Raw genomic sequence first — 26,596 nt, forward strand, 5'->3', positions numbered from 1 at the left:
CCCTCTGAGGCTTGATTAGCTTGTCCCTGGATCTTCAGATGCCTCTGTCTTACAGAGCTTGGCTATTGCAAAACCAGTCTTCCACCCAGGAGCAGGGAGGTTTACAGTGAATACTTGCATGAAGTGGTGATTACTCTCATAGAGCCTAACAGAGAAATCAACATATAGAACTTATTCTATTGGCTGGTTAAGCCAGTGAAACATATCCCTGAGTGGCCATAGCCCAGGAAGGCTTGGTTGTGGGTATATAACAGTGTCCAAGTGAAAAGATCAAGCCTTTATAGTATAAAGTTCTCAGCATGTTCAAGAAAAGGAAGTTTTTTTGTACAAATGTCAACATCAAAGGCTTTCTTGGTCATCAACCTTATTCCAGCCCTAGGGAATAGAACATGTCCGTGGAACCTCATTCTGCTCTTTACAGCACTACCTAGGTTGAACCCCTGCAGGGGCTGTTATGTTCTCTATCCATTGGCGTAGGCCTTTCAAGGGCTACAATTTTCATTCAGTTTTTTTTTATTTGAAGTTGGGAGCTTTCTCTAATGAGGCCCCGTATTGGACTTTTAATTCAGATAGGTGGTCCTCACAACTTTCATAACAGTTATTCCTTAAATAAATGCAAGAAATATTCCTTCTGTTCAGCATTGAAGTCCAGTCTTTAGTAGCACATTGACAATCTCAGGGCAGAGTAGTAGTTTCTCCAGTATTGAGATCTGCTAGATGGCCATTTGTTCACCAAATTCTGAAAATTGGTCATCCAGTCTTAGCCAACATCATTCCCCCCCCCCCCCCCACCCTTTTGGCAGAGTTTTTCTCCATGCATGGTAACCATATTTAAAAGATGATTTTGCTTCCCACTCTTGAGGCACATTGGCACAAAAATTAATGTTAATGGCTCAAAGAATAGGAAAACTTATCCATGCTTATCTGAAAATTGCCTTTTTTCAGGTAATAAAGGTCCACAGATCTGGCCCACCCTGGAGACTAGTTGATTATGCAGAATAGAGATGAAAACTGGCATCCAAAGATTAGGATTAGTTATCATTTGGTGGAAGTTACCATGTTCTGCAGTAGAAGAAATTTTTGTGGTTTTCCTCAAAGTATATGTAACACACTTTCTTAAGTTACAGATTTTATTTGAATTATTCTGATTGTAGAAACTTTCTCAACGGGAAGATACACTGGGGGCAGGGCATTCCCCTGCTGCCAGTTACTGACAGGTCTTGCTGGCCCCAAGCTGCAAGCAGGTGGAAGTTCCCATTGTAATGGATCTATAAGCCTCATTGCTTGAAGAAAGGGAATTTTTAGTTAAGCATGGATAAATACTCTTATTCTTTTGCTTTGAAAGTGGGGATGGGAAGCAAAACAAAATTTGACACCTTTAATCCATTTATCCACCAAAGAGCACAAATTAATTTAGATCATTAAACCTATAACTCAAATGATTCTTGTGGCATGATCAGTAATCCTCTAAATAAACAAGACACTACTGAAAAAGATAGGTAGAAACAAGGTGTGTTCCTCTAAAATCAGAATGGGGGGGGAAATTCAAAAGAAGAAACATTTTGTTTTGGAAAGGTCTTCCCTTTAGTCTTCTAAGAGAGTACTAAAAACTTGGTGAGAGAGACTCTCGGTCAAATTCAGCCTGTAGATATGTGCTTCCAGCCCTCATTGATTTCAGTGCAGGCACAACTCGGAGAGCAGTATCTGGCCATAGAAAGATAGGTCTTGACAGCATTCCTTTACACTTTTGAATTCCACCTTCTAAAACAATGTTCCTGATCCTCACTAGCAATATGGGAAATGGATAGTTTGGATAAAATGCGAGCTGTCTCAGGCCATCATCCAAAACCCAAACTGAAGCCAGATATTTTCTGATGTCTGGAAAATTCAGTTTACTTTGAGCTCTTGCACTTCCTGATTCCATGTGGGACCAGAAGCAGTAGGTCCAAAATCCTTGGAGAATGGGTATTCTCACGGAATTTCCAACCTCACTGAAGCTAAGGAGAAGTGGAAATTTCACAAGAAATCCTGTTCTCAGTATTTTCAGTGCTGGGTCAACATGGCTGAATTTGGGATAAACATCAATAAATTCAGTGATGGTGTTGCCCAGGGTTTAGCAAGGGGAATCCTGTAAATATCCCTCTGAACCTATGGTAAATCCCATGTACCTATTGTGTTTATGATGGCAGAGGGGAGAGCGGAGGGATGGGAGAATCTATTCATTTATTTTCCCATTTAAACTCAAAATGTACTGTCATTACCGTGACCAAAGACAGAGACACCAAGTTCAACTCTTATTTATAATACCAAATAGATAAGGATGTCTGGGAGTGTCCTCCCATGAGAATATTTTTGACAATACCTGCCAGTTGGTGCAATCTGGTTTATTCCAAAGGCAAAACATTTTCTCTTGCAACGTACTATTATGAGCATCTGGGGTAAGTCATCTTTGGCAGGTATGGGATGGTGTAGTAGTAGCCAACCTTGCCTTCAGTTTGGAGGCAGGATTTCAAAAAGAGAGCCACTAGCCTCTGCTATCAGACTCCAAGACATCACTGGATTAAATTTGGGATGAACTTTGGAACTACTAGATGCTTATCTGAGCAAAGGCTTTTTAACCAAACTAACACCCTTTCATTATCTCACTTCTTCCTTTGTTTTACGAATAGTCAACACACATTTCCCCCAAAGAATGCTTATTCCCGATGTACAGACCTAACCTTTAATTAAAATGCACCCCTTTACTTCAGATTCCAGAAACATAACCTCAACCAGACACTTTGGACAGACACTACAAGACTGCAAAAAACAAGAGAGATGCTCACATCACCACATATACTCCTCTAATCAATATAGAGAAAAGAATCTTCTTGTACACAGAAAAGAATCATATGATACAAAATCATTCCCAAACTCATCCCTGGTGTAAATTGATTGGTCCAGTTGGTTTTTTGAGAAGCCCGTACCCTGCTGAAGTGCAATGATTTTTTTCCCCAGTGCATAAGTTGTGTGGTTAATTGTCTGAAAGCATTAGTTTTCCTTTTGTAAATAATAACCCTGCATTGTCCTTAGGGTCAGATGACATTGATGGGTCTAGTGTTACCTATCCTGGAGTCTTCTCTTTTGTCTTACACAGCTTACCTCTGCTGAATTACAGTGCAGAATTCCCCTCCCCCCCCTTCCCTCCCCCCAAAATCACACACAATGTGCTGCACCAAGGATGAAAAAAACTTGCAACCTGTTCTTATTTAATGAAAAATAGTGTTAATTTGCCTTTGGGTGATCAGCTCCATGTGCACACTTGTACCTATGGGGGGGATGGGGGAGGAGGGTGAATGCACCATAAATGGAAGGGCAATATGAGAGAGATTTTTTTTAAAAAGTTGCTGTTCCTGTTGAAGTAATAAGACACACTCTGAATTGCACGAAGGGCTAAGATATGCTTTGATGGTTGTTAAGTAACTTCTGCATTAAAAGACCAGAGATTAGAACTTCACATCTGCTTAAGCACCACTTAACCCCACAGCACTGGCAGAAGGTATTCTCATAAAAGTGGAATTACTGTCCCAGTTGAACAAAAGTCATCGCTATTAGGCTAAATTGGTCCCCTGGGGTGCTACAGGAATCTGTTCTTGGCCTAGTTCTATTCAATATGTTTATCAATGATCTGGAAGAAAATATAAAATCATTGTTGGTAGAGTTTGCAAATGACACCAAAATTGGTGGAGTGGTAAATAATGATGGCGAGTGGTCTGGGCTCACTTGAACAACATGCATTTTAATACAGCTAAATAGAACTAGAAGCCAAGATATAGGATGAGGGACTTAAAAAAAAAAAGACTCAGAGTAAGTCTGAAGATAGGGGAGATGCCAGCCTCAGCCCAAACAACATACTGATATGGAAATGATTGCTTTGGACTTTTTTTCAATGCTGTATTTTGCATTCCTATCATCGGAGCATTAATATTTTGTAATGGAACAGTTAGGTCAACTCAGCTGAATTATTCTCAGCATAGAATCATAGAATATCAGGGTTGGAAGGGACCTCAGGAGGTCATCTAATCCAATCCCCTCTCAAAGCAGGACCAACCCCAACTAAATCATCCCAGCCAGGGCTTTTGTCAAACAGGGCCTTAAAAACCTCTAAGGATGAAGATTCCACCACCTCCCATTCCAGTGCTTCACCACCCTCCTAGTGAAATAGTGTTTCCTAATATCCAACCTAGACCTCCCCCACTGCAACTTGAGACCATTGTTCCTTGTTCTGTCATCTGCCACCACTGAGAACAGTTGAGCTCCATCCTCTTTGGAACCCCCCTTCAGGTAACTGAAGGCTGCTATCAAATCCCCCCTCACTCTTCTCTTCTGTAGACTAAATAACCCCAGTTCCCTCAACCTCTCCTTGTAAGTCATGTGCCCCAACCCCCTAAGTATTTTCGTTGCCCTTTGCTGGACTCATTCCAATTTGTCCAAATCCTTTCTGTAGTGGGGGGACCAAAACTGGACGCAATACTCCAGTGTGATTATTCCCCGAATAGAGGGGAATAATCACTTCCCTCGATCTGCATACTGTCTCTATATTGCTCTTCATCTCAATACAATGTTAGAAAGCAATTTCCCACTCTCCCTTGCCTCCCAAGCATGTTGGGGTTTGTGAAGTTTGCAAATACAAAAAATCTTATTTTTTATGGCCTGGTCCAATTGCCAAACTCTTTTCTTCACTACACATGAGGGATTTTGCACTTTTTAAACTTAGTTGTCACTAATGATGTGTTTGAAATTTACTGTGTGTAAATATTTAATGTTCACTCCAGTGTAGCCAAGTCTTGCAATTTGATTACCGGGTTTGCAATATTTGGTGTTTTACTTAAATCCCCAGCTTCTGGATTCAAGTAACTGTTCGTTTATGTTGGAGGAAGCGATGAGATTCTAGCCCTCATGGTTGAGGAGCCTAAGTGCACCTCACTGGCTCAGAAACCAGACAACAAATAAAAAGAACCCAAGTTTGATTATTTGGCTTAAAATCATCAGATTATTTTTTTTAATCTCATGATTTTGGGGGCCTCGCTGTAACGAAGTGGGAATTTTCTGTAATATATTGACACCAATCTGTGCCTCAGTTTCCCTCAAATTTTGCAAAGCTTTGATGTGGGGAGGGTAAAAAGATTGTTATGTTCTCAGGGTAGGCAAGAGATACTGGTATGAATGCCACCTTGGTGTCTGAGCCTGAATGGGTTATTGAAAAAAGACTGGCTGAGGCTGACCCCATAGCAACAGAGAATCTGGGACAACAATGACAAATCCAGTCACCAGGACACTGACGCCAAGCAACCATAGAGAGATGGATTTCCCCCCTCTCTTAGCAGGAAGGCGGAGCAACATCCCCCAGCTAGAGAACAAAGGACAGAGGTGTGAGATAGGGAGGATAAGAGTTGGCTACTGGAAAGAGTCAGGACTCTCACATGGAATTTGATGAAGTAGGTCAGACTGAGAGACAGACAGACATCCTGAACATGTGGGTTCACTACAGCTTGGCACGGCTCTGGACTAACCAGAATGGTTTATGTGCTTATACCTTCTATTCTCTATGCTAACCTCAGGACTTCCTATGCTGTGTTCCAGTTGATTAATAAATCCTACAATTTTGACAATGCTATTTGAGTGTCATTGAAAAGGCTTGGTGAGATGCATTAATCCCTGATGAGTATACAAGTCTACTACCAGGAGCCTGTCTCATTTGGACTAGCTGGGCAAGGTTTGAAGCAGGGGTGCTCAAGCTATGAGGCAGAAGGTGGCGAGGCCATGTGGCTTACCCTGGGGAAAGAGAGAGACCCCTTAGGGATCTAGTACACTGGAAAAGATCCTCCTAGAGACTGTTCCAAAACTAGGGCCTGTTACTGATCCTTGTGACACTTGCACATAATTTTTAAACTCTATGTTTGCAGTCATGTAATTTGTACTGTAATTTGTCAGTCATGGCATTCTTTACTAAGTATACAGAAATACTGCAAGTATTGTGGTATTACTTAGAGTAATAAAATAAAATGTCAACAGTTCAATGGACAACTGTGATTTTAGTTCATGGAGAAAAAATGAAAGCAGCAAGACCCAATGAAATAAATACTAAAAATAAAATTATTGACCCTAAACATTTTATTCACATTTGGTTATACCTTAAGCAGGAAACATAATACAAACAGTGAAGAGGAATTCTGCTCTGTTTCACTCTGTGTGTATAGCACATAATGATGAGTATATAGGCAATGTATACCATGGTAAACAATGCAGCATAAGAATTTGAAAGGACAGGTTTGCACGTATTTGAATGCTCAAGAATGCCGAGAACTGTTCAAGAGAAGCTTTTTGAATAAAGAGCGGCAAAGTCGCAAGGTGCAGAGTGATAATTCAGTGCCTCACACACATTTTGTGAAGCTTAACGTGTGTTTTTAATGTGCTAGACAAGTGAGAAGTGTTTTATTAAGGCCAATAAGTGGAAAAAGTAGGAATAGAATTCTGGAGTTATTGCTCATTCTCCTAGGACATATGGGTGAGCTGGTTAGGAGGAGGTATTAGATTTCAAAAATACCAATCTTCTTCTCATAAGTCATGATTTTGCTCAAATTTTCTAGGAAAATTCACCTTTATGGAAGAGGCCAAACAGGGATAATTTCAACCCAAAAGCTGATTGTTTCAGAAAGGTTTAAGTGTGTGTGAAAATGGGATTGTAATGATCATAGATACTGTTTTCAACCTTAACAGGTGTCTGACAGTAGCTGCTTTATTTATGTGCCTCCTCCAACTCACATACTCAATAAGCAATTTTTACTCATATGAGTAAGCCAAGATCTGAGTGCAGGGTACAGAATCCTCATCAGGGTTCTGGTATGTTGATTTTTTTTTAGTGTTGCTAGTAGAAAATTTGACTAAATACTTTAAATTATAAAAAAGTAAAATCAGGATTTTGACTTCACTGAAGGATCATTTAGGAGAGGCTGTCTGTTATCCCAGGGGGAGACAGGCTTTTTTGCTATTTACCCATAGTGGACTGAAATTTATGGAAGCACAACACAGAACAATAAATCCATATTATTAGCATGGTGTAGTTTCATTTTTTTTCCGGTATGAAAGTCTCTTTTATGTGACATACCCATTAATTGTATAAAGGTTTTGTATTTCCAAGCTAGCTTTACGCTAAGCTTTAACAAAACAGTGTCCTGAATTTCAGTCCTGGCTGTAAATAACCATCCACTCATAAATGTATATTTTTTTCCAGACATGGTATAAAATTTTATAGGTAGAAAAGTAGTCTGTGATACTTAGAGAATATAATGTGATGCTGTTCTCAATAGGCCAATATATTGGCTACACAACATGTAACATACCAATATCACTGTGTATAGCATATATGCAGATGGATGGGGAAATAAATACAGATATAGGCATATATACCTAGTCAATGTGTCACTTTCCACATAGAACTGGTATAAGTAAAATAACAGGAGTAATAGAGCTGTAAGTGCAATAACAAATAGCTACCAAGAAACTTCTGATTTTTCCTTGTCTGCTCAAAACTCCTTGGCTTATTGCCAGATTAAGGTTTTTCTTCTTTATTAAATAAATTCAGTTTCCTGTGATCAGTTTGGATAGGATTGATTTTTGTGTTTAAGGTATTCGATGCACAGATTTAGGTCAGAAGAAGGGCAATAATAGTATCATGTAATTTGCCTCTGAATGTATTTGAAATGCAATTTGTTATTTGAAGACCCATTGTACAGGATGAACTTCATGAGATCTAACTAGATTGAGGATGATCTCACTAGATTGAAGATTGTCAGTAGGTGGGGAATAGATTAGTTTACAGATCTGGGGATAGAGACAAGAGTGGACTAGTTCTTTTCACTTTAAATCAATTTGGGACAATATGCTTGGAAAGCAGTCAAAAAGAATACCTGCTGTATTGGAGTGGCCTTTACTTTCCAATGGCAAAGCTATTTTACACCACAATGACACTACAGATTTAATAATGAAAATTGTTGGGTGCTAAAAGATAAAAAATATTTCTTCTGTCATAGGAGAGCTAAAAAATCAGAAATACCAGGTTAGATGCTGAGAAGTGCACAGGTGAGGCATGTAAAGAGGTGTGAAAAGATTGCATAAAGCTCATCTTCACCCTTCTCCAATCCTGGACCCTGGATTCTGTTGTACAGATGGGATCTTCTGGGTATAAAGAAGCCCATGCACCTTTGTTTGTCATACATTCACTGAAGGTGGAGGGAGGAGGAATGGTATTGGAGCTGTTACTTCAGCTGTTCAAGACTCATAGCCACTTGTGCCAGATTCGGGGCTAGGTTGTGTCAGGAAGGCAGCACACAGTGTTTACCTGCAACATGTAATGTGGGCAAGTAGCTGTCCAACAATTGTCCAGAATTAGGCAGGATTGCCAGATGTTTAGAAGAGGGGACTGTGTGTAAGGGTTCCTGAGGATGTCCTCTCCCTCCTGTTATGGACTCTTTATTTTGCAGTGTAAAGGGGCCAGAAAAACCCAGGGTCCAGCTGGGAGCAAATTCTCCCTGTGCAGGGAGACAGCCATAGGCAGTTTTAGAAGGCTCCCTACCCAAGTTCTGTTGTAAGGGGCAGGACCAGGGATAGGAAGGGCAAAGTCATAGTGGACACAGCTATAGCTACGAAAGGTGCAACAGAAACAATTGTGAGCCAGATCAGCTGGATGAAAGAATTAAATAGAATAATGCAAGTGATAACTGGGAATAGTTTAAATATATTTTACTAGATGCTCAAAAAGCCAAAATTGAGAGAGATTACATTGGTTAGAAAACAAGTCTGGCTGGGACGGGAAGTAGAAACTCTGTGTGTGTTTGTGTGTGTGTGTGTGTGTGTGTGTGTATTTGATATATATTGAATACAAAAAAGGGAAATTTTATAGTGATTAATATAAATTAGATGCTAGGAATTGCAGAAAAATGATAAGAGAAGCATAAGACAAAACCAGTGGCCAGCAGAGTTAAGGACAATGATTGTTTCAAGTATATTAGGAACAAAACAGATCCTAACAACAGTACTTTTCCATTGCTACCTAAAAATGGTACAATTGTCAATATTAATGCAGAGAAGGTAGAAGTGTTCAACAAATATTTCTGTTCTGTATTTGGGGAAAATAGTCTTAAAGTTGCAATTCTGCAACAAAAAACCTTCCAAAACAGACTCCAATGAGAAACTACAGAACTGGAATTCATTTGCAAACTGGACACCATTAAATTAGGCTTGAATAAAGACTGAGAGTGGATGGGTCATTACACAAAATAAAAACTATTTCCCCAGGCTAATTTTTCCCCTACTGATACTCTCACAATCTTGTCAGCTGTTGGAAATGGGCCATCCTGATTATCACTACAAAAGTTTTTTTTTTTCTCCTGCTGATAATAGCCCACCGTCATTGATTAGTCTCCTTAGAGTTGGTATGGCAACACCCATTTTTTCATCATGTTTTTATATATAGATATATCTATATCTATCTATCTATCTATCTATCTATATATCTATATCTTCCTACTGTAGTTTCCACTGCATGTATCTGAAGTGGGCTTTAGCCCACGAACGCTTATGCCCAAATAAATTTGTTAGTCTCTAAGGTGCCACAAGTACTCCTCGTTCTTAATGTTGTGTCAGTATTTTTAAAAGATAGAGGATTAGGTAGGTAATTATAGACCCGTCAGCCTGACATTGAACTTGGGAAAAATAAGGAATAGTTGATACGGGGTCAATCAAGAATTAAAGGAGGGTAATATTATTAATGCCAATCAACATGGATTTATAGAAGACAGAATTTGTCAAACTAACTTTATCTTTTTGATGTGATTTCTTTGCTTGATCAAGGTAATGGTGTTGATGTAATATACTTAGTCTTCTGCAAACCGTTTGATTTGGTACCACATGACAGTTGGATTACGAAACTAGAACAATACAAAATCACTATGGCGCACATTAAATGGATTAAGAACTGGCTAACTGATAGGTCTCAAAATGTAATTGTAAATGGGGAATCATCATTGAGCAGATGTGTTTCTAGTGGAGTCCAGCAGGGATGGGTTTTGGCCCTGTGCTATTTAACATTTTTTGTTAATGGAATCAAACATAAAATCATACTGATAAAGCTTCCAGATGGAGGTAAGGTGGGTATGAGCAAACAATACATAGTTCAGAATGGCCAAATGTAGAGTCATACATTTAGGAACAAAGAATGCAGGCTATTCTTACAGGATGAGGGGACTCCTTGGAAGCAGTGACTATGAAAAAGACTTGGGGGTAATGGTAATCATGAACTTCCAGTGTGGGCCTGTGGCCAAAAGAGCTAATGCAATCCCTGAATGTATAAACAGAGCAATATTGAGTGGGGTTAAAGGAATTATGTAGGGTTACATTAATATTTTCTTGACTGTGTGGATTCATAATTTATTAAGGATATGGGCTAATTTAGCTATATTACAGTTCCTCATTCTGTAACATTTTGCCACTGACAATTAAATCGCAGCGAAAAAAGCTTTTCCAAAACAACTGTTTTCTTGACAAAATTCTGGTACATTTAATTTTAAAAAAACCCTCCATCTAAATAGCTAAAAGTAATAACCCCAATAATAAAATGTTCATTATTTCAAAGGCTTGTAAATATTTTTATTCCCATCAAAAGTCAGGAAAACTGAAGGTGCAAGGTCACACAGCAAGGCAGCCGCAAAGCTGACTCCTAATCCCATATTCCAACCATTAGTTGACTGCCTCTCTTGGAAACTGTAAATGTATTTTGCAAATATTGTAGCAAGAAGAATGCCTTGATGGGTGTCAGTACAAATGTTACAGTACAAATCTTTTTACCTCTTTATTGCTTATCCACATAGGCTCATATGACGTTCTATAGCTCTGCTAAGCCAGACCTGAGTTTCCTTTGGGGGGAGAGGGGGAAGCAAAATCCCAAACACATTACTACATTGTGGTTATACACTTTAATGCATTCTGTATATTGACAGATCAGTATCATTTTAATGACAGATTTCTCTATCGTTGTTCACACATAACCTTTGCTTTTTCGGTAGGATTAACTATGCAGCCTCTAGGCGTGATGGTAAGATCAGGTCAGGGAATTGGTTTGTCCTTGTCTCTGTAACAGGAGAGAGCAAAATTGGGTTTTAGTAAGTATGAATCTTTATCTCTTCTAATCAAATTTAGAAATGTGACTATGAGCACTTATAGACATTAATGTCATATTAAAGGAATCTGTTCTGCAGTTTGCAATAGAAAACCTGCTGCATTAATAAAATAACATTATACTGGCCTGATATACAGTATTAGCAAATATGTTCAGCAAAATTCATATCTATGATATGATAGTTTCCTTTCAGCTGAACAACTCTTACTAATGGACTGTAGTGGGAAAGTAATTGAGTACAATAAGAGACTGTGTATTGCAGGCCAGCAAAATAGGTCATCGTATGGAACCAGTCCGCATTTTCATAGTAATCTACAGCATAGCTCAAATGCAGTAATGACAGTCTCTATCTCCTGCCAGGCACTCTCCATTTCTGTAATGCTGAATGAGCCAAATTCCCTGTAACTTCCCTTTGTTATTCCTTCTTGGGGAGGCTCACGGGGTGGGATATTAAACAGAATTTGAATTATTCTTGTCTGAATTACAATTGATATGAGATTAAATGCATCACAACCCTTATTTATAAGATATGATACAGACATAATATATACCCCTGGTTTGATTAAAGGACTAATCAGTAAACAATAATGAATAATAACAATAAATTATGATGAGGGGCACTAGCCTGAGAGTGGGGAGACCAGAGTTTAATTCCCTGCCAGATTTCCTGTTTGACTTTGGATAAGTCACTTAATCTCTCTGGGTCTCAGGTCCTCATCTGTGAAATGGGGATAAAAGTACTTCCTAAATTAATCTTTGTATCCATCTCCAATGCAGAGGATGTGAGGGAGATTCCCATACATGAGCCATTCTTTTTAGGTGACAAATCTGAGGAACTGTCCCAGTCTGAGGTGTCAGTAGAGATTTTGGAAGAAATTGATAAATTAAACAGTAAGAAGTCAGCAGGACCAGATGGTATTCATCCGAGAGTTCTGAAGGAACTGAAATATGAAATTGCAAACTACTAGCTGTGGTATGTAACTTATCACTTAAATCAGCTTCTGTACCAGCTGACTGAAGGGTAGCTAATATGATGCGAATTTTAAAAAAAGGCTCCAGAGGTGATCCTGGCAAGTACATGTCAGTAGCCTATCTTCAGTACTAGGCAAATTGGTTAAAACTATATTAAAGAATAGAATTATCAGGCACATAGATGAACACAATATGTTGGGGGAGAGTCCACAGGGCTTTTCTAAAGGGAAATCGTGCCTCATGAATCTAGTAGAATTCTTTGAGGAGGTCAACAAGTGTGTGGACAAGGATGATCCAGTGGATATAGTGTACTTGGACTTTTCAGAAAGCCTTTGACAAGGTCCCTCACCAAAGGCTCTTAATCAAAGTAAGCAGTCATGGGATAAGAGGGAAGGTCCTCTGATGGATCAGTAACTGATTAAAAGACAGGAAACAAAGGATAGGAATAAATGGTCAGTGTTCAGAATGGAGAGAGGTAAATAGTGGTGTCCCCCAGGGATCTGTACTAGGACCAGTGATATTCAACATATTCATAAAAGATCTGGAAAAAGGGGTCAACAGTGAGATGGCAAAATGTACAGATGATACAAAATTACTCAGAAAAACTAAGTCCAAAGCAGACTGTGAGGAGTTATAATGGGATCTCACAAAACTGAGTGACTGGGCAACAAAATGGCAGATGAAATTCAATGTTGATAAATGCAAAATAATGTACATTGGAATACATAATCCAAGCTATACATTCAAAATGATGGGGGTCTAAATTAGCCATTACCACTCAAGAAAGAGACCTTGGAGTCATTGTGGATAGCTCTCTGAAAACACCTGGTCTATGTGCAGTGCCAGTCAAAAAAGTTAACAAAAAGTTAGGAACTGTTAGGAAATTGATAGATAGTATGACAGTAAATATCATTATGCCTTTATATAAATCCATGGTATGAGTACAAATTGAAAACTGTGTGCAATTCTAGTCGCCGCAACTCCAAAAAGATATATTAGAATTGGAAAATGTACAGAGAAGGGCAATAAAAATGATTAAGGTTTTGAAACAGCTTCCATTTGAGGAGAGATTAAAGAAGACTGGGACTTTTCAGCTTGGAATAGAGAGACCACTAAGGGGGGATATGATAAAGGTCTATAAAATCATGAACTGTCTGGGGAAGTGAATAAGGAAGTGTTATTTACCTCTTCACATAACACAAGACCCAGGGGTCACCCAATTAAGTGAATTTAAAACAAACCAAAGGAAGTTCTTGTTCACACAACACACAGTCAACCTGTGGAACTCATTGCCAGGGGATGTTGTGAAGGCCAAAAGTGTAACTGGGTTCAAAAAAGAATTGGATAAGTCCATGGAGGATAGGTCTATCAATGGCTATTAGCCAAGATGCTACCCTCTCCTTTGGGTATACCTAAACTTCCAATTGCCAGAAGCTGGGAGTGGATGACAGGATGGATCACTCAATAATTGCCCTGTTCTGTTTATTCCCTCTGAAGCATTTGGCATTGACCTCTGTCAAAGACAGGATACAGGGCAAGATGGACCATTGGCCTGTATGGCCATTCTTATGTAAGGACAGAATCAAGCTATTGGTGTTTAAGCCTGGGGCCTCCAGATTCACTGATAGAACATGCCTAATTGCTCCCTGCCATAATATTTGCTATCCCAGCTCTACTAACTGGTTGAGGCAGAACAGGACTATGGGTTGTCTGTACTAGGTTCTCAAGAACCTTGTGTGTCAGAGTACAATGTCTGTGAAGGATGCTGAAGGGGCAGGGTGAATTATTTTTTGACCACTTCCCTTCTCCTTTATGCATAGTTGAGTGTTATTACAGTATTTAGTTTCTATTTCTTTTATTATGACGTTTTCTTTTTCTTACCTTTTTTCTTCTCTCTTCATGTATAGAGTGTGAATATGACAAGTACAAGTGACAAATTGCATACAGTTTGGGCAAAAATACGGGAAATGAATTTGTAATATTTTTATTGCTATTTTACTTTCTTATGGCTAAGCAAAAATGTAATCCAGTAAACTTTCATAATCAATATTTTTTTTCACTAAATATCAGTAATAAAATCATATTGGACCATAATCTCAGCTGGTGAAATTGACGTAGTTCTTCTGACTTCATTGGACCTTTTATATCAGCTGAGGATCTGCCCAATCAAACATAAAAACCAAAAAGTAACAGTAATAAATACGCTAATTGTTAAGTAATCAGTGTGTGTTAAAAACTGTTCTTCCTTTCACGGCACAGAAAAAGTTTGTATAACACCCTGATGTGTGTGATTTTCAGAAGCCTGTAGTTGCATTATTTTAGGTTAAAATTGACATTCTTTTTCACATTCCAGTTAACCAGCATATGTGAGTTTTGACAGTGGTTTTGGGCGATTATATGTCAGGTTTGATAACACATTCAACTCCTAATGATGTATATGGGAGATGAGAGCACAGTCATCAACTTCCAGGAGGTCCTCAGCACCTTACAGGGTCTTGCCCCACTTTTTGCAGGAGTTCCTACCATTTCTAAGTAGACCAGAGATTCTGTTCTTCCCTTTGCTTTTCAGAAAATTGCAGGTGATTTCCTCATCCTTTCTTTTTGTAACTGATTTTCTATTAAGATCTTTATGTACCATTCTGCTACAGTCTCTGATCGTGCTCTGCACTCACTCACTCACTCACTCAGGTAGAGCTTTCATTCAATTCTGCTGATGTTTCAAGAATGACTCATTTATAATTTGTATCTGCTTTTGAAGTGGACTTCCAAATGAAATACGGATGTGTAGATAATGCTGCCTTTCCAACTAGCATTTCTGTGGCTCAGCAGGAAAGAAAAGTTCAGATAGAGGTCTGGCCTTGCACTTGTAAGGTCTTAGTGGGGCAATGTATTGAAATGGTGTTTGTTACCATACAGCACAGTACCTCCTCCTTGTGCCAGGCAATTTGTGCATTAATAAGTAGAAGCAGCTAAGTGACAGAAATAAAGAGAGGGAGCTGCGCTGAGTCTGAGGCACCACACTGCAAATTTAGAAACTACTGGAGATTTAAAAAAAAAGCAGTCCTGTAGGAAATAGGTGGTCAGAGGGTGAGGGAAGTCAGACAAATGAGGCTTGGATGAATGTAAAGAGCAAATTTTGGAGGGAAAAAAAGCAGAAGCATGATTATGCAACGGTATTATACATATGTGTACTGAGAAACTGCGTGATTGCCTGTGCTGGTTGCCATTTGCCCATACAATTATGTTGTTTACATGTGCTAATGCAGACGGGCTCAAGCATCAAGCCTCCTTTTTTAAAATTCTGGTCTAAAGAAGATTTGAACAAATAAATAAGTTTCCTTGCAACTTAGATTTTCGTGTCTATCTTAATTATTTCATCTAAATAGTTTAAGCTATGATTTGAAATTATCATCAAAGAAAGGCTCAATCCATTTCAGATTTAGATGAAATTTGGCAATTTCACATTCAGATAAGCATTTTCAAATTTAAAAAGTCACTAATCTAGCTGTATCATTTTTATTAGGGTTTCCATTAAAGCATGTGTATCTGATACACTTCAGCTATATCAAAAATTTGGCCAGACAAAACTGAAGCAATAGAGAAACAGGTGAAATAACTACGGCTGTTGATTAACCGCAGTTAACTAACGCAATTAACTCACTTTATATTATTATTTTTATTACAAATATTTGCATTGTAAAAATGATAAAAGAAATAGTATTTTTCAATTTACCTCATATAGGTACTGTAGTGAAATCTCTTTATTGTGAAAGTGCAATTTACAAATGTAGATTTTTTTTTGTTACATAACTGCAATCCAAAACAAAAATTATGTAAAACTTTAGAGCCTACAAGTCCACTTAGTCCTACTTCTTGTTCAGCCAATCACTCGACAAAAAAGTTAGTTTACATTTACAGGAGATAATGCTGCCTGCTTCTTATTTACGTCACCTGAAAGTGAGAACAGGTGTTTGCATGGCACTTTTGTAGCCGGCATTACGTGCTGGATATGCTAAACCAGGGGCATATCGTTTGGCACGGCAACGTTTGGCACACGGCTCGCCAGGGTAAGCACCCTGGCGGGCCGAGCCAGTTTATTTACCTGCTGACGTGGCAGGTTCGGCCGATCACGGCCCCCACTCACCGCGGTTCGCCGTCCCGGGCCAAGAGGGGCGGCGAGAAGCGGCGCAGGCGAGGGATGTGCTGTCCGTGGCTTCCCGCCACCCCTATTGGCCCGGGACGGCGAACCGCGGCCAGTGGGGGCTGCGATTGGCCGAACCTGCCACGTCAGCAAGTAAATAAATTGGCCCGGCCCGCTAGGGTGCTTACCCTGGCGAGCCGTGTGCCAAACGTTGCCAACCCCTGTGCTAAACATTCGTATGCCTCTGCATGCTTCGGCCACCATTCCAGAGGACATGTTTCCATGCTGACTATGCTTGTTAAAAAAATAATGCATTAATTAAATTTATGACTGAACTCCTTGGGGGAGAATTGTATGTTTCCTGCTGTTTTACCTATATTCTGCCACTTATTTCATGTTATAACAGTCTCAGATGATGACCCAGCACATGTTGTTCATTTTAAGAACACTTTCACAGCAGATTTGACAAAATGCAAAGAAGGTACCAATGTGATATTTCTAAAGATAGCTACAGCACTTGACCCAAGGTTTAAGAATCTGAAGTACCTTCCAAAATTTGAGAGGGACAAAGTGTGGAGCATGCTTTCAGAAGTCTTAAAAGCGCAACACTCTGATGCGGAAACTACAGAACCTGAACCACCAAAAAGGAAAATCAACTTTCTGCTGGTGGCATCTGACTCAGATGATGAAAATGAACATGCATCAGTCCACACTGCTTTCGATCATTACCTAGAAGAACCCATCATCAGCATGGATGTATTTCCTTGGAATGGTGGTTGAAGCATGAAGGGACATAGGAATCTTTAGCATATCAGGCATGTAAATATCTTGCGATGCTGGCTATAACAGTGCCATACGAATTCTTGTTCTCACTTTCAGTTGACATTGTAAACAAGAAATGGGCAGCATTATCTCCTGCAATGTAAACAAACCTGTTTGTCCGAGTGATTGGCTGTACAAGAAGTAGAACTGCATGGACTTTCTAGGCTCTAAAGTTTTACATTGTTTTATTTTTGAATGAAGTTATTTTTTGCACATAATTCTATATTAGTAAGTTCAACTTTCATGATAAAGAGATTGCACTTCAGTATTTGTATTACGTGAATGGAAAAATACTACACCTCTACCCCGATAGAACGTGACCCAATATAACACGAATTCTGATATAACGCAGTAAAGCAGCAGGGAGCCCCGGGCCCTTTAAAGCGCCACCCGAGCCCGGCTGCTTTACCTTAATAATAATAAATGGAGATATCCCATCTCCTAGAACTGGAAGGGACCTTGACAGGTCATCGAGTCCAGCCCCCTGCCTTCACTAGCAGGACCAAGTAATGATTTTGCCTCAGATCCCTAAGTGGCCCCCTCAAGGATTGAACTTACAACCCTGGATTTAGCAGGCCAATGCTCAAACCACTGAGCTATCCCTGATTATATCCAAATTCATGTGGAGCCCCGGGCCCTTCAAGTCCTCACCCGAGCCACGCTGCCAGAGCTCCGGCGGTGATTTAAAGGGACCAGGGCTCCCCACAGCAGCTGGAGCCCCGGGTCCTTTAAATCCCTCTTGGGCCTCTGGCAGCTGGGCTCGGACGGTGATTTAAAGGGCCAGAGGCTCCAGCCACTGTGGGGAGCCACAGGCCCTTTAAAACCCCGCCTGAGCCCCGCTGCCAGAGCTCCAGTGATGATTGAAAGGGCCTGGAGCTCCCTGCAGCAGCTGGAGCACCGGGCCCTTTAAATCACCACTGAGGAAGCCGGTCCAATCCGGCACAGTGAGAAGGTGAGATTTTTTTGGTTCCCGAGGACTGCGTTATATCGGGCTAGAGGTGTATTTCTTTTGTTTTTTTACAGTGCAAATATTTGCAATAAAAAATAAATTGAGCAATGTACACTTCATATTCTCTATTGTAATTGAAATAAAAATATTTGTAAATGTAAAAAACATCCAAAAATATTTAAGTAAGTGGTTTTCTATAAATGTTTAACAGCATGATTAATCGTGTGATAAATCATGATAATTTTTTTTAATTGCTTGACAGCCCGAGAAATAACAGATTATAAAATTTCACTATTTTTTTTTTTTTACATAAAACTGTGTCCTGCTTCATTGATTACCTCCAGTTGATAATGTCTTGATCTGAAAAAGGAGGATGCTGTTATCTGGATACATTTTTTAAAGACTGGCTAAACAAGAAGTTAAATAGCCATTATTATATTTAACATTGTCCCTAGATTCTGATGGAATAAAAGATATTTAATTATCACTGTAATATAGGAATATATCAAACAGCTTCTTTCCAAATATACAAGAGAAATATTTATTGAATACTTCTGCCTTTTCTGCATCATGATGCATAATTTTATCATCCTTGAGTGTTATTCAAACCTGTAATAATGCTAGGCTTTAATTTATTCTTGATCTATTTAAAGAATTATTTCTTATTGCCCTTAACCTTACTGGCTGAAAAAAAATATATTGACACCTTCAGTGTAATTTTTGCATTTCCTAACTCCTAGTTTGTATTCATTGCTATCAGCTTCCCCACTTTTTAATTTGTTTTCCGTATATTAGTTTTTACTGCTGCCTTTATCTCCGCTCTTAATCGGGACTTTTTTAACCAAAGAAACCCTCTTTCATGGTAGCAGAATAGTGGGTTTTTCTGAGCATCTAATAAAGAAGTCACAATTCCCAATTGGCATGCAAATTTTTATGTTCAAATATTGTCTCTTATTCAATTCTGTTCACAATTGTTTTTAGTTTTGAAAAATTGACCTTTTTAAAGCAGCATGTAGATTTTTACTTCTGTATAGCTACTGTATATTTGTTACGCCTTCTAAGGTAGTGATCTTATAGGCCATTTTGCTCATCTAATCCAACTTCCAGCATAATGCAGCTCATAGAATTTCACAAAGTAAATCCTGTGCTGTGTACCTTGGAAGGCTGGGTATATGGTAGACATGGAGCAACAGATCAGCCAGTGCATACAAATAAATAAAATTTCTAGCTATATGTTTGGTAAAACAGAGCCATTACTTTGGACCTGATCATGAGAGATGCTAAGTACTATGGCTTCCTGCTAACTTAAGTGAGATTTGCAGGTGTCAGTGTTTGTCAGGTGATATGGAAGTATATGTAATGGTTGTTACTCTCTCTCTGTGTGTGTGTGTGTGTGTGTGTGTGTGTGTTCAGAAATCATTTTAAATAGAGTTGGAACAGACTTAAGACATCTCATCCCCATGGCATATCAGGAATTTCCACAGTTCTGTTCTCAAGTGTTTTATCTGCCCTGTAAACTAAAGTGATAACTTAGTTAAACTTCTCAATGCTTGCTATTATATATATAATATATATACAGTAAACAAATATAGGGCTGTCTGTCTGTCTTTGTCCAAACTTTTCACTTTGACTCTTTCCTGGTCACCCTTTCTGTCTATTTTCTGCCTGCCTTACTACGAACTAAATTTGAAGCTGTGTCTCAACATCTCCCCAGTAAATCTGAGACAAAGGAGCTTTTTGGACACTACTCTTTCTCCTAGCTTCCTTCTTAACTCACACTTCCTGTTTCTGTCCATGCTTCATAATGTTGATGACTTCCTTGATTTACTAGCGCTTCCCTTTTCCTCTCTCTCACCTCTCATATTTGTAAATCTGCTTATCACCACTTTCAAAATACTGTGACTACCTTTTCTGACATCCTTGTACATGCCTTTGTCTCTTTTTGCCTCAAGTGCAACTTTTTCTGTGGCCTTCCCAAGACTCAGCTCTGACTCCAATCTCTAAAGAATGCTTCTACTGCATCTTTCAAAAAGATAGCATCGCCCCAGAATCAAATAGCTCCATTGGCTTCCATCCACAAACAGCTCCATCAGATCTCCGTTCCATAGCCCTTTCAATAGTTCTTTATTCCTGGTTTTTTTCCCTCTTCAGAGATAAGACTTGAAGACCTGAATTCCTTGGGTCCATTATTGATAGGCTGTTTTGATTCCCTGTTCTGAACACAAACAGCATTTTATGATAACTCTCTCTTTTTCCTTCATAGATCCAGGTTTGCACAGACAGCAATTTTTCCTGCAGAGACCATCAAATGTGGTAGCCCTTGAGGGAAAAGATGCCGTTCTTGAGTGTTGTGTTTCTGGGTTTCCCACACCCACCTTCACATGGATGCGAGGAGATGAAATTATTCCTGTCAGGTATGTCATACACATGTCTCTTATGTAATGAAAGTTCGTTTCCCAGGGTGAAGTAAGGGTAAAACATTAACTACCATGTTAAGTCTTGTCAGTTTGGTTCAGCTTTGAGGAGATCAGGCTTTCATTTTAAGTGATAATAAGACTGCATGTGCACATGAAACTCCTGTTTTCTTTATTTGCAGCTGTGCCATGCACATCTGAGGGCAGAATTTAGCCATAAATGCCTTCTTTTATGAAATGCTATTTAAATCAGGTAGAGCAGCATTCAAAAGTTAATTATCACATTTAATAACAACATTATAAGATCAGAACTAGCCAGCTGAGAAGGCTCTATGCAGTACCTTAGATCTTGAGTACTTTTAATTGGAGATGAATGTGAACATGGATTTTTTTTTTTTTTTTGGTCAATGTTACAGATCCAAAAAATATTCATTATTGGCTGGCAGTAACTTACTTATTTTTAATGTGACTGATGACGATTCTGGGACATACACTTGCATTGTCAGCTACAAGAATGAGAACAGTAGTGCCTCTGCAGAGCTCACAGTTATGGGTGAGTACAGATTTCCAAACTCTGTGCAAGAGGAGTCCTTTGCTTTCCCAAGAATGTTGATAACCATTAGCGCTTATGTAACTCCTTCCTCTGAGGGTCTCCATGTACTTATCTGTAAACTGGTGGGGTTCCCACCTTACTTTGAACAGGATTTTCACTCACCGATAAATGGTATATACACATAATCAATATACCTCATGGAAGGACATCGAACAGCAGAGTAAAACGTCTTACGATGTCTCTGGTTTATAATCTAATTGCTAGTAGAATATTTGTTGGTGTCAAATCCCAATTTGCTCAATTCAGTTAACTGTTTTTTCTTATTTATGGCATCACAAATGGATACAATGGTGATCTGCAATCTTATTTTAGCAAGTTGTGCATAACTATAGTATTGCTTACTGAAATTGTTTTACTGTTTTCTCTTTATCTTATGACTCCATGGCCTTGCTTTCGCATCAGGTATTATGTGCCTATGTTCTTGCTTTTAGTGGAAAACATGAATAGACAATGATGCAGTGAGGATTTCCTGTGTTACCTAGGGTGACCAGATAGAAAGTGAAAAATCAGGATAGGGAGTGGGGCGTAATAGGTCAATATAAGAACCCCCCCCCCCCGAATATTAGGGCTGTCCCTATAAAATCAGGACATCTGGTCACCCTGGTGTTACCGTCTCATAAAAATGTTTTCTCCTTTGTTTCAGATGATAGGTTTACTGGCTAACTAACAAAATATGTTGTCTGAGAAACATGTGGAAAGATGTGTTAGAAATTTTGAAACAGGCTTTTTTCCCCTATTGTGTCAAATTTTCATAGAACCAGAATTATAGTATATTCTGAGAGGTGTTTTTTTTTTAATCAGAGAATAATACCAAGCAACATTAGCATTATTCAATAAGATTTAAGAAACTACATAGATAATACTTTGTCAAACAATAGCATAATTTCAATGTGCTGTTCATTTTGCATTCTGGTTTTAAAGCTTATGCATAAAAATACTTCCATTAGAGAACAGAGCCCAAAGTTGGATTATAGGATATTCAATGCTTGTATAACAATATCCTTTTATCAAGTCATAATGCAATGTTATAGTAATTGCACATGATGGAAACTTTCATTCTATTGCTTTAGGAACATTAATACAATACAATGTTTTATTGGCTACATTTTGAAAATTAAAAAATGACTTTATAATTGCAAAAGTTCACTTTAACTATTTATTGTAAACCTATGTTTCCAATCTGCAAAGAATCAAATGCAGAAATGGAAGATAACTTCTGGGATAAAATGCTTATTTAGCTTTGCTGAAAGATGCTCATTGGAAACCAACAATGAAATTATACAGAACTGTAGCTATTTGTGGATTGAGAAACACCTATCGATTATGTAAATCTTATTTTTTTTCTCACCTATAGTAGATTATAGGATCCTGTGGCATGGGCCAAGGCTGAAATTTCAATGCTCTGTAGAGGATTTGGCTATCCAGTGTCCATGAAAATTAATAGAAATTTCACATCCAAATCCTTTCGGGACTTGAAAATCTCAGCCCATATCTTTATTCTCTGTAATGCACTTAACTATGGCTTGACTATGACTCTATATAAATATATAATAATGTTATGCTAAAAATGAATTATATAGAAATTATCAGAGGGGTAGCGGTGTTAGTCTGGATCTGTAAAAAGCAACAGAGAGTCCTGTGGCACCTTTAAGACTAACAGATGTATTGGAGCATAAGCCTTCGTGGGTGAATACCCACTTCATCATTCAGACACTGATCAAGTGGGTATTCACCCACGAAAGCTTATGCTCCAATACATCTGTTAGTCTTAAAGGTGCCACAGGACTCTCGGTTGCTTTATATAGAAATTAAGTTTGTATTTATTTTCATGCTTATACAGAGAGAAATATGTAACAGAGAGTGTAATACAATTTTGGGGACAAACTTAGATTCAGATACTTCAGTGATAATGGTCATATATGAATGGTAGAAGAGAGGTTTCAAAAGGTGGCACTTGTTTCTTATTGAGCACCACAGTTTGATTGGGGCTGTACCAACATAAAGGATAGCACAAGGGCTGACACAGTGAAAATGAAGTCTAAATTTGACAAAGAAACAGGCAAGTGCATACAAAATACGTAATAAAAATGCATAATACAAACATTGTGCATGCAAAACAATCAATTGTATATACAAAGTAAAGCGGTTTTTTTTGTTTGTTTTTTTTTTGCATAAGTGTCTGATCACATAAGCTAATGAAATATAGGTGTAAGTTCTGGAGGTACAATTTTGATAACCTTTAAAAGTTTGGTCATTTATTTTCATAAGCATGTAGGGCGGCAGATTTAAATTAACACCATGTATCAAATTGCTTAGCAACAGGTATTATGTTTGTATTGCTATAGTGAATATGTAAAAGATCCAACAAAAACTACACACCTACTAATGGAGGGCAATAGAAATCCCCATATATCTTTATTTTCATAAAAATTGGACATATATATTTGTTAAATTCATCTCCATAAGTAGGAAACTCTCTGAGATGTTTCCTGGAGTTACTCATACCATTAGCCTAATTTATAGACATGTAATAATTAATTGATGGTTTTATTCATTTCCCATTGGTAGGGTATAAATCCGTATATTTTCTTAAAAAAAAAATTGGGTTATTTATCAAACAAAACCTGTGAATTGCAAATGCATATTTAGTTGTAAAGCATCCATTGTTTATTAGAAAGATAATTGCTTTCATGTAAACAGTTTGTGTAAGAGTATGTTCTGGAGCGAAGGGCAGGCAAAGCATTTTACATGTGTCAGCTAAAAAATTAAACACTCCAATAATTAAATCTTTCCTGACGGCTATGTAAGTGGGCCAATACTACATCAAAGTTAGTTGCATCACATGATAGGGTGATAGCTTCATTATTTAAAAGATAAGACTATCTGGCAGGAAAACAAATGTCTTTCACTGGGAAGATCCTATGTATCATTTCTTTTGTGGATCTTAAAACATCCCTTCACCTGTACTGGCCATAATGCTAAAAATGAGGAGAGGAATGGAGTTGCTGGAAAGGCTAAATAATATCTGTTGCTAAATTTTTAACTTCGAGTATTTCATGTACAAATCCTTTTTGGCAGGATGTTAGTCGTGTCTCCTTGTGCAGTAGAAAGTTTAAAAGTCCAGTAAATATTGCCTTCTCGCTTTATAAATCAGCTGCATGCTTGGCAATGATTTTAAAGGACTAGGCTAAGTAAAAACAAACGTTTAATGATGACAATCACTGGCAAGATGACTGCTATGGTTAGGTATGCTAATGAGTGTCCATTATAACTCCTTCTTTCTAGATCTTCTTAAGCTTTCAGAAGCATTCATCTTTTGGGGTTGGAATTTTTCCTGTTTGGTCTTTGGGAGGTGAATTTAAAGTTTGAACAAAATCTCTTTAGCCATTTCTGTATGGAAGATCGGGCCTGAGATGCATTGGATTATAGCACTGATCAAGCAAAGTTCTTTACTCCTGCATGGAATCCCACTGATTTCAGCACAGTGTTATGATGGAGTGAGAGTCAGGGTTTCCAGATCCAATCACTGGATTGGAGCTTAATTTTGCAAAACTGACTTTTGCAAGCATTTATTGTAATGAATGCATATCCCCGACAGTCTCTACATTCTATCAATTCCAATGGCAAACTTAATGTGACTGCCAGATTTCAAATAACATAGAGTTAGAATTGTGCCTGTCAAGTCCAAGAAGATGTACATAGCCTTTTGAGGATAAAGAAGAGTTTTCATCAAATAAACAATTGCAAATAAATGTGATACATTTTCAGGTTCATAATAAAATTGCACTTGGATCTCAAAGCTACTTTTAATTTGGTTGAGATTACTGTACATAACATAATTGTTGTTCTCTCTTTCTGTGATTTAAAGATCCTGTAAATGTCCCCTGAGGAGCAATACAGAAGTGAATAGTTTCATAGCACTGCTAGGTCAGCAGACTGGGTTTGCATGGTTTCAGGTCACCGACTAGAGAGAGACTGCCAACAAAAGCAGAAGACTGGGTCCAAAAGGTGGTGTTGGCAGAAAAACATTGTTCCTAGCTTTTACAAAGCAAGTTATATGTAATCTATAAAGAGACAATTTAGAAAATGCTTCCAAACTGCAGCTAAGGAAACAAGCACCTTTTACTATTGAGTTTTTAGGATCAACTGTTTTTTGCATCAGTTTTATTTTCCAGCAAGAAAGATGAGCCTCCATGGTGTTATGAGCCAGGTCTCCAACAAGTCTAGTTTAGTTTGCCAAGACCAACAGGTCAATCCAATCTTTCTTGTTTGGTTTTATTTCCACTCCACAACATCCATTGCCAGAATATGTGTGCACAGATCAAATGAATGAAAAATACTGACTGATGGACACCTGGAGCATGTTCCTGTGTGTGAATAATTTAGAAACAGAGTAAATGCTAGGGGAAAAGCCCTAGGTTGAAAAAACATTGTTTGACATGCCTAGGAACACAAGCTAGACAATTATATATTAAGGCTATAGAAGCATTTTTTAAACTTACTCTGCTGGGCACAAATCTTGAACCATCTATATAAGAAGGATTCAGTCTACTTTGGATGTGAAAAATATGTCCAAGGATATACTATATTACTAACATCAATGGTAAAATAGTTCCCACAATGTAAAAGATCATTCACTGTTCTTAAATCCCCGACACAGAAACATTCTGGGGTAGATCCTCAACTGGTAGAAATTGTAATAATTCCATTGAAGTTGCTGGAGCAATGACAATTTACACCAGTTGAGGATCTGTCCCTCTTTACCTATGCTTGATACGGGGGAGTTAAGGATCCCTCATCAGTCTGTTCTGCTGATATCTTTGAATGTTCTGTGTGTGGCCAATAGCTAACCCCACAGCAGCTAGCTGAAGTAGATTGTTCAGTCAGCTGTTTTATGCTAATGTCAAACAAGGTTGAAGCTGTTTACTTATTCTCTAACTGAATCTATCACTCTATCTGGAACATTGTATGTTTATGTATATGATGGAAAGCTAAAGTGGAAACAGATAATCCAAAACATTGTTCCACGATGGATTATCCCAGGCAATTCTTAAAAAAAAAAAAAAAAAAAAAACCTCAAGTCACAAAAAGGCTGTAAAAACTCCCTTCAAGTCATTTTTACCATCACTATAAGGTTAAGGTCCAAAAATAGAATACAGGATATCAGATTCTCTCCCCCCACCACCCCATTTCTTCTGTATATATCTGAAGTGAATGCAGAATCAAACTAAGGACACAAGAGGATAACTCATCCACCCTGTCATTTCCTCTTACCATTAATGGAGTCCCTCCTGTTTTGATTCCTCATGCCCCAGCTCTTCAGACCGAAGAATGGGCAAAGTGCTGCTGAGAGGCTTCTCAATTTCATCATGCTGCGTTGTCCATTTTCTTCTCATTCTTTTTAGGATTTCTCTCTTGATGGCATTAGTGGGAATTGTGTGGTTAAATTCCATGGAAATTTGAAACTGAA

At 38.4% G+C, this 26,596-nt stretch overlaps 1 protein-coding gene across 1 annotated transcript in view; it reads left to right on the forward strand.

The window, feature by feature from the left end:
• Nucleotides 1-26,596, forward strand: part of DCC (DCC netrin 1 receptor) — a 945,550-nt gene that overhangs the window by 442,929 nt on the left and 476,025 nt on the right. The window contains exons 4-5 of the mRNA XM_008166035.4: nt 20,363-20,513; nt 20,930-21,066. Coding sequence (XP_008164257.2) covers nt 20,363-20,513; nt 20,930-21,066 — 288 coding nt within the window. The remainder of the gene's footprint in view (nt 1-20,362; nt 20,514-20,929; nt 21,067-26,596) is intronic.

The sequence above is a fragment of the Chrysemys picta genome, chromosome 6 (assembly GCF_011386835.1).
Source record: "Chrysemys picta bellii isolate R12L10 chromosome 6, ASM1138683v2, whole genome shotgun sequence".
NCBI classification, from domain to species: domain Eukaryota; kingdom Metazoa; phylum Chordata; order Testudines; family Emydidae; genus Chrysemys; species Chrysemys picta.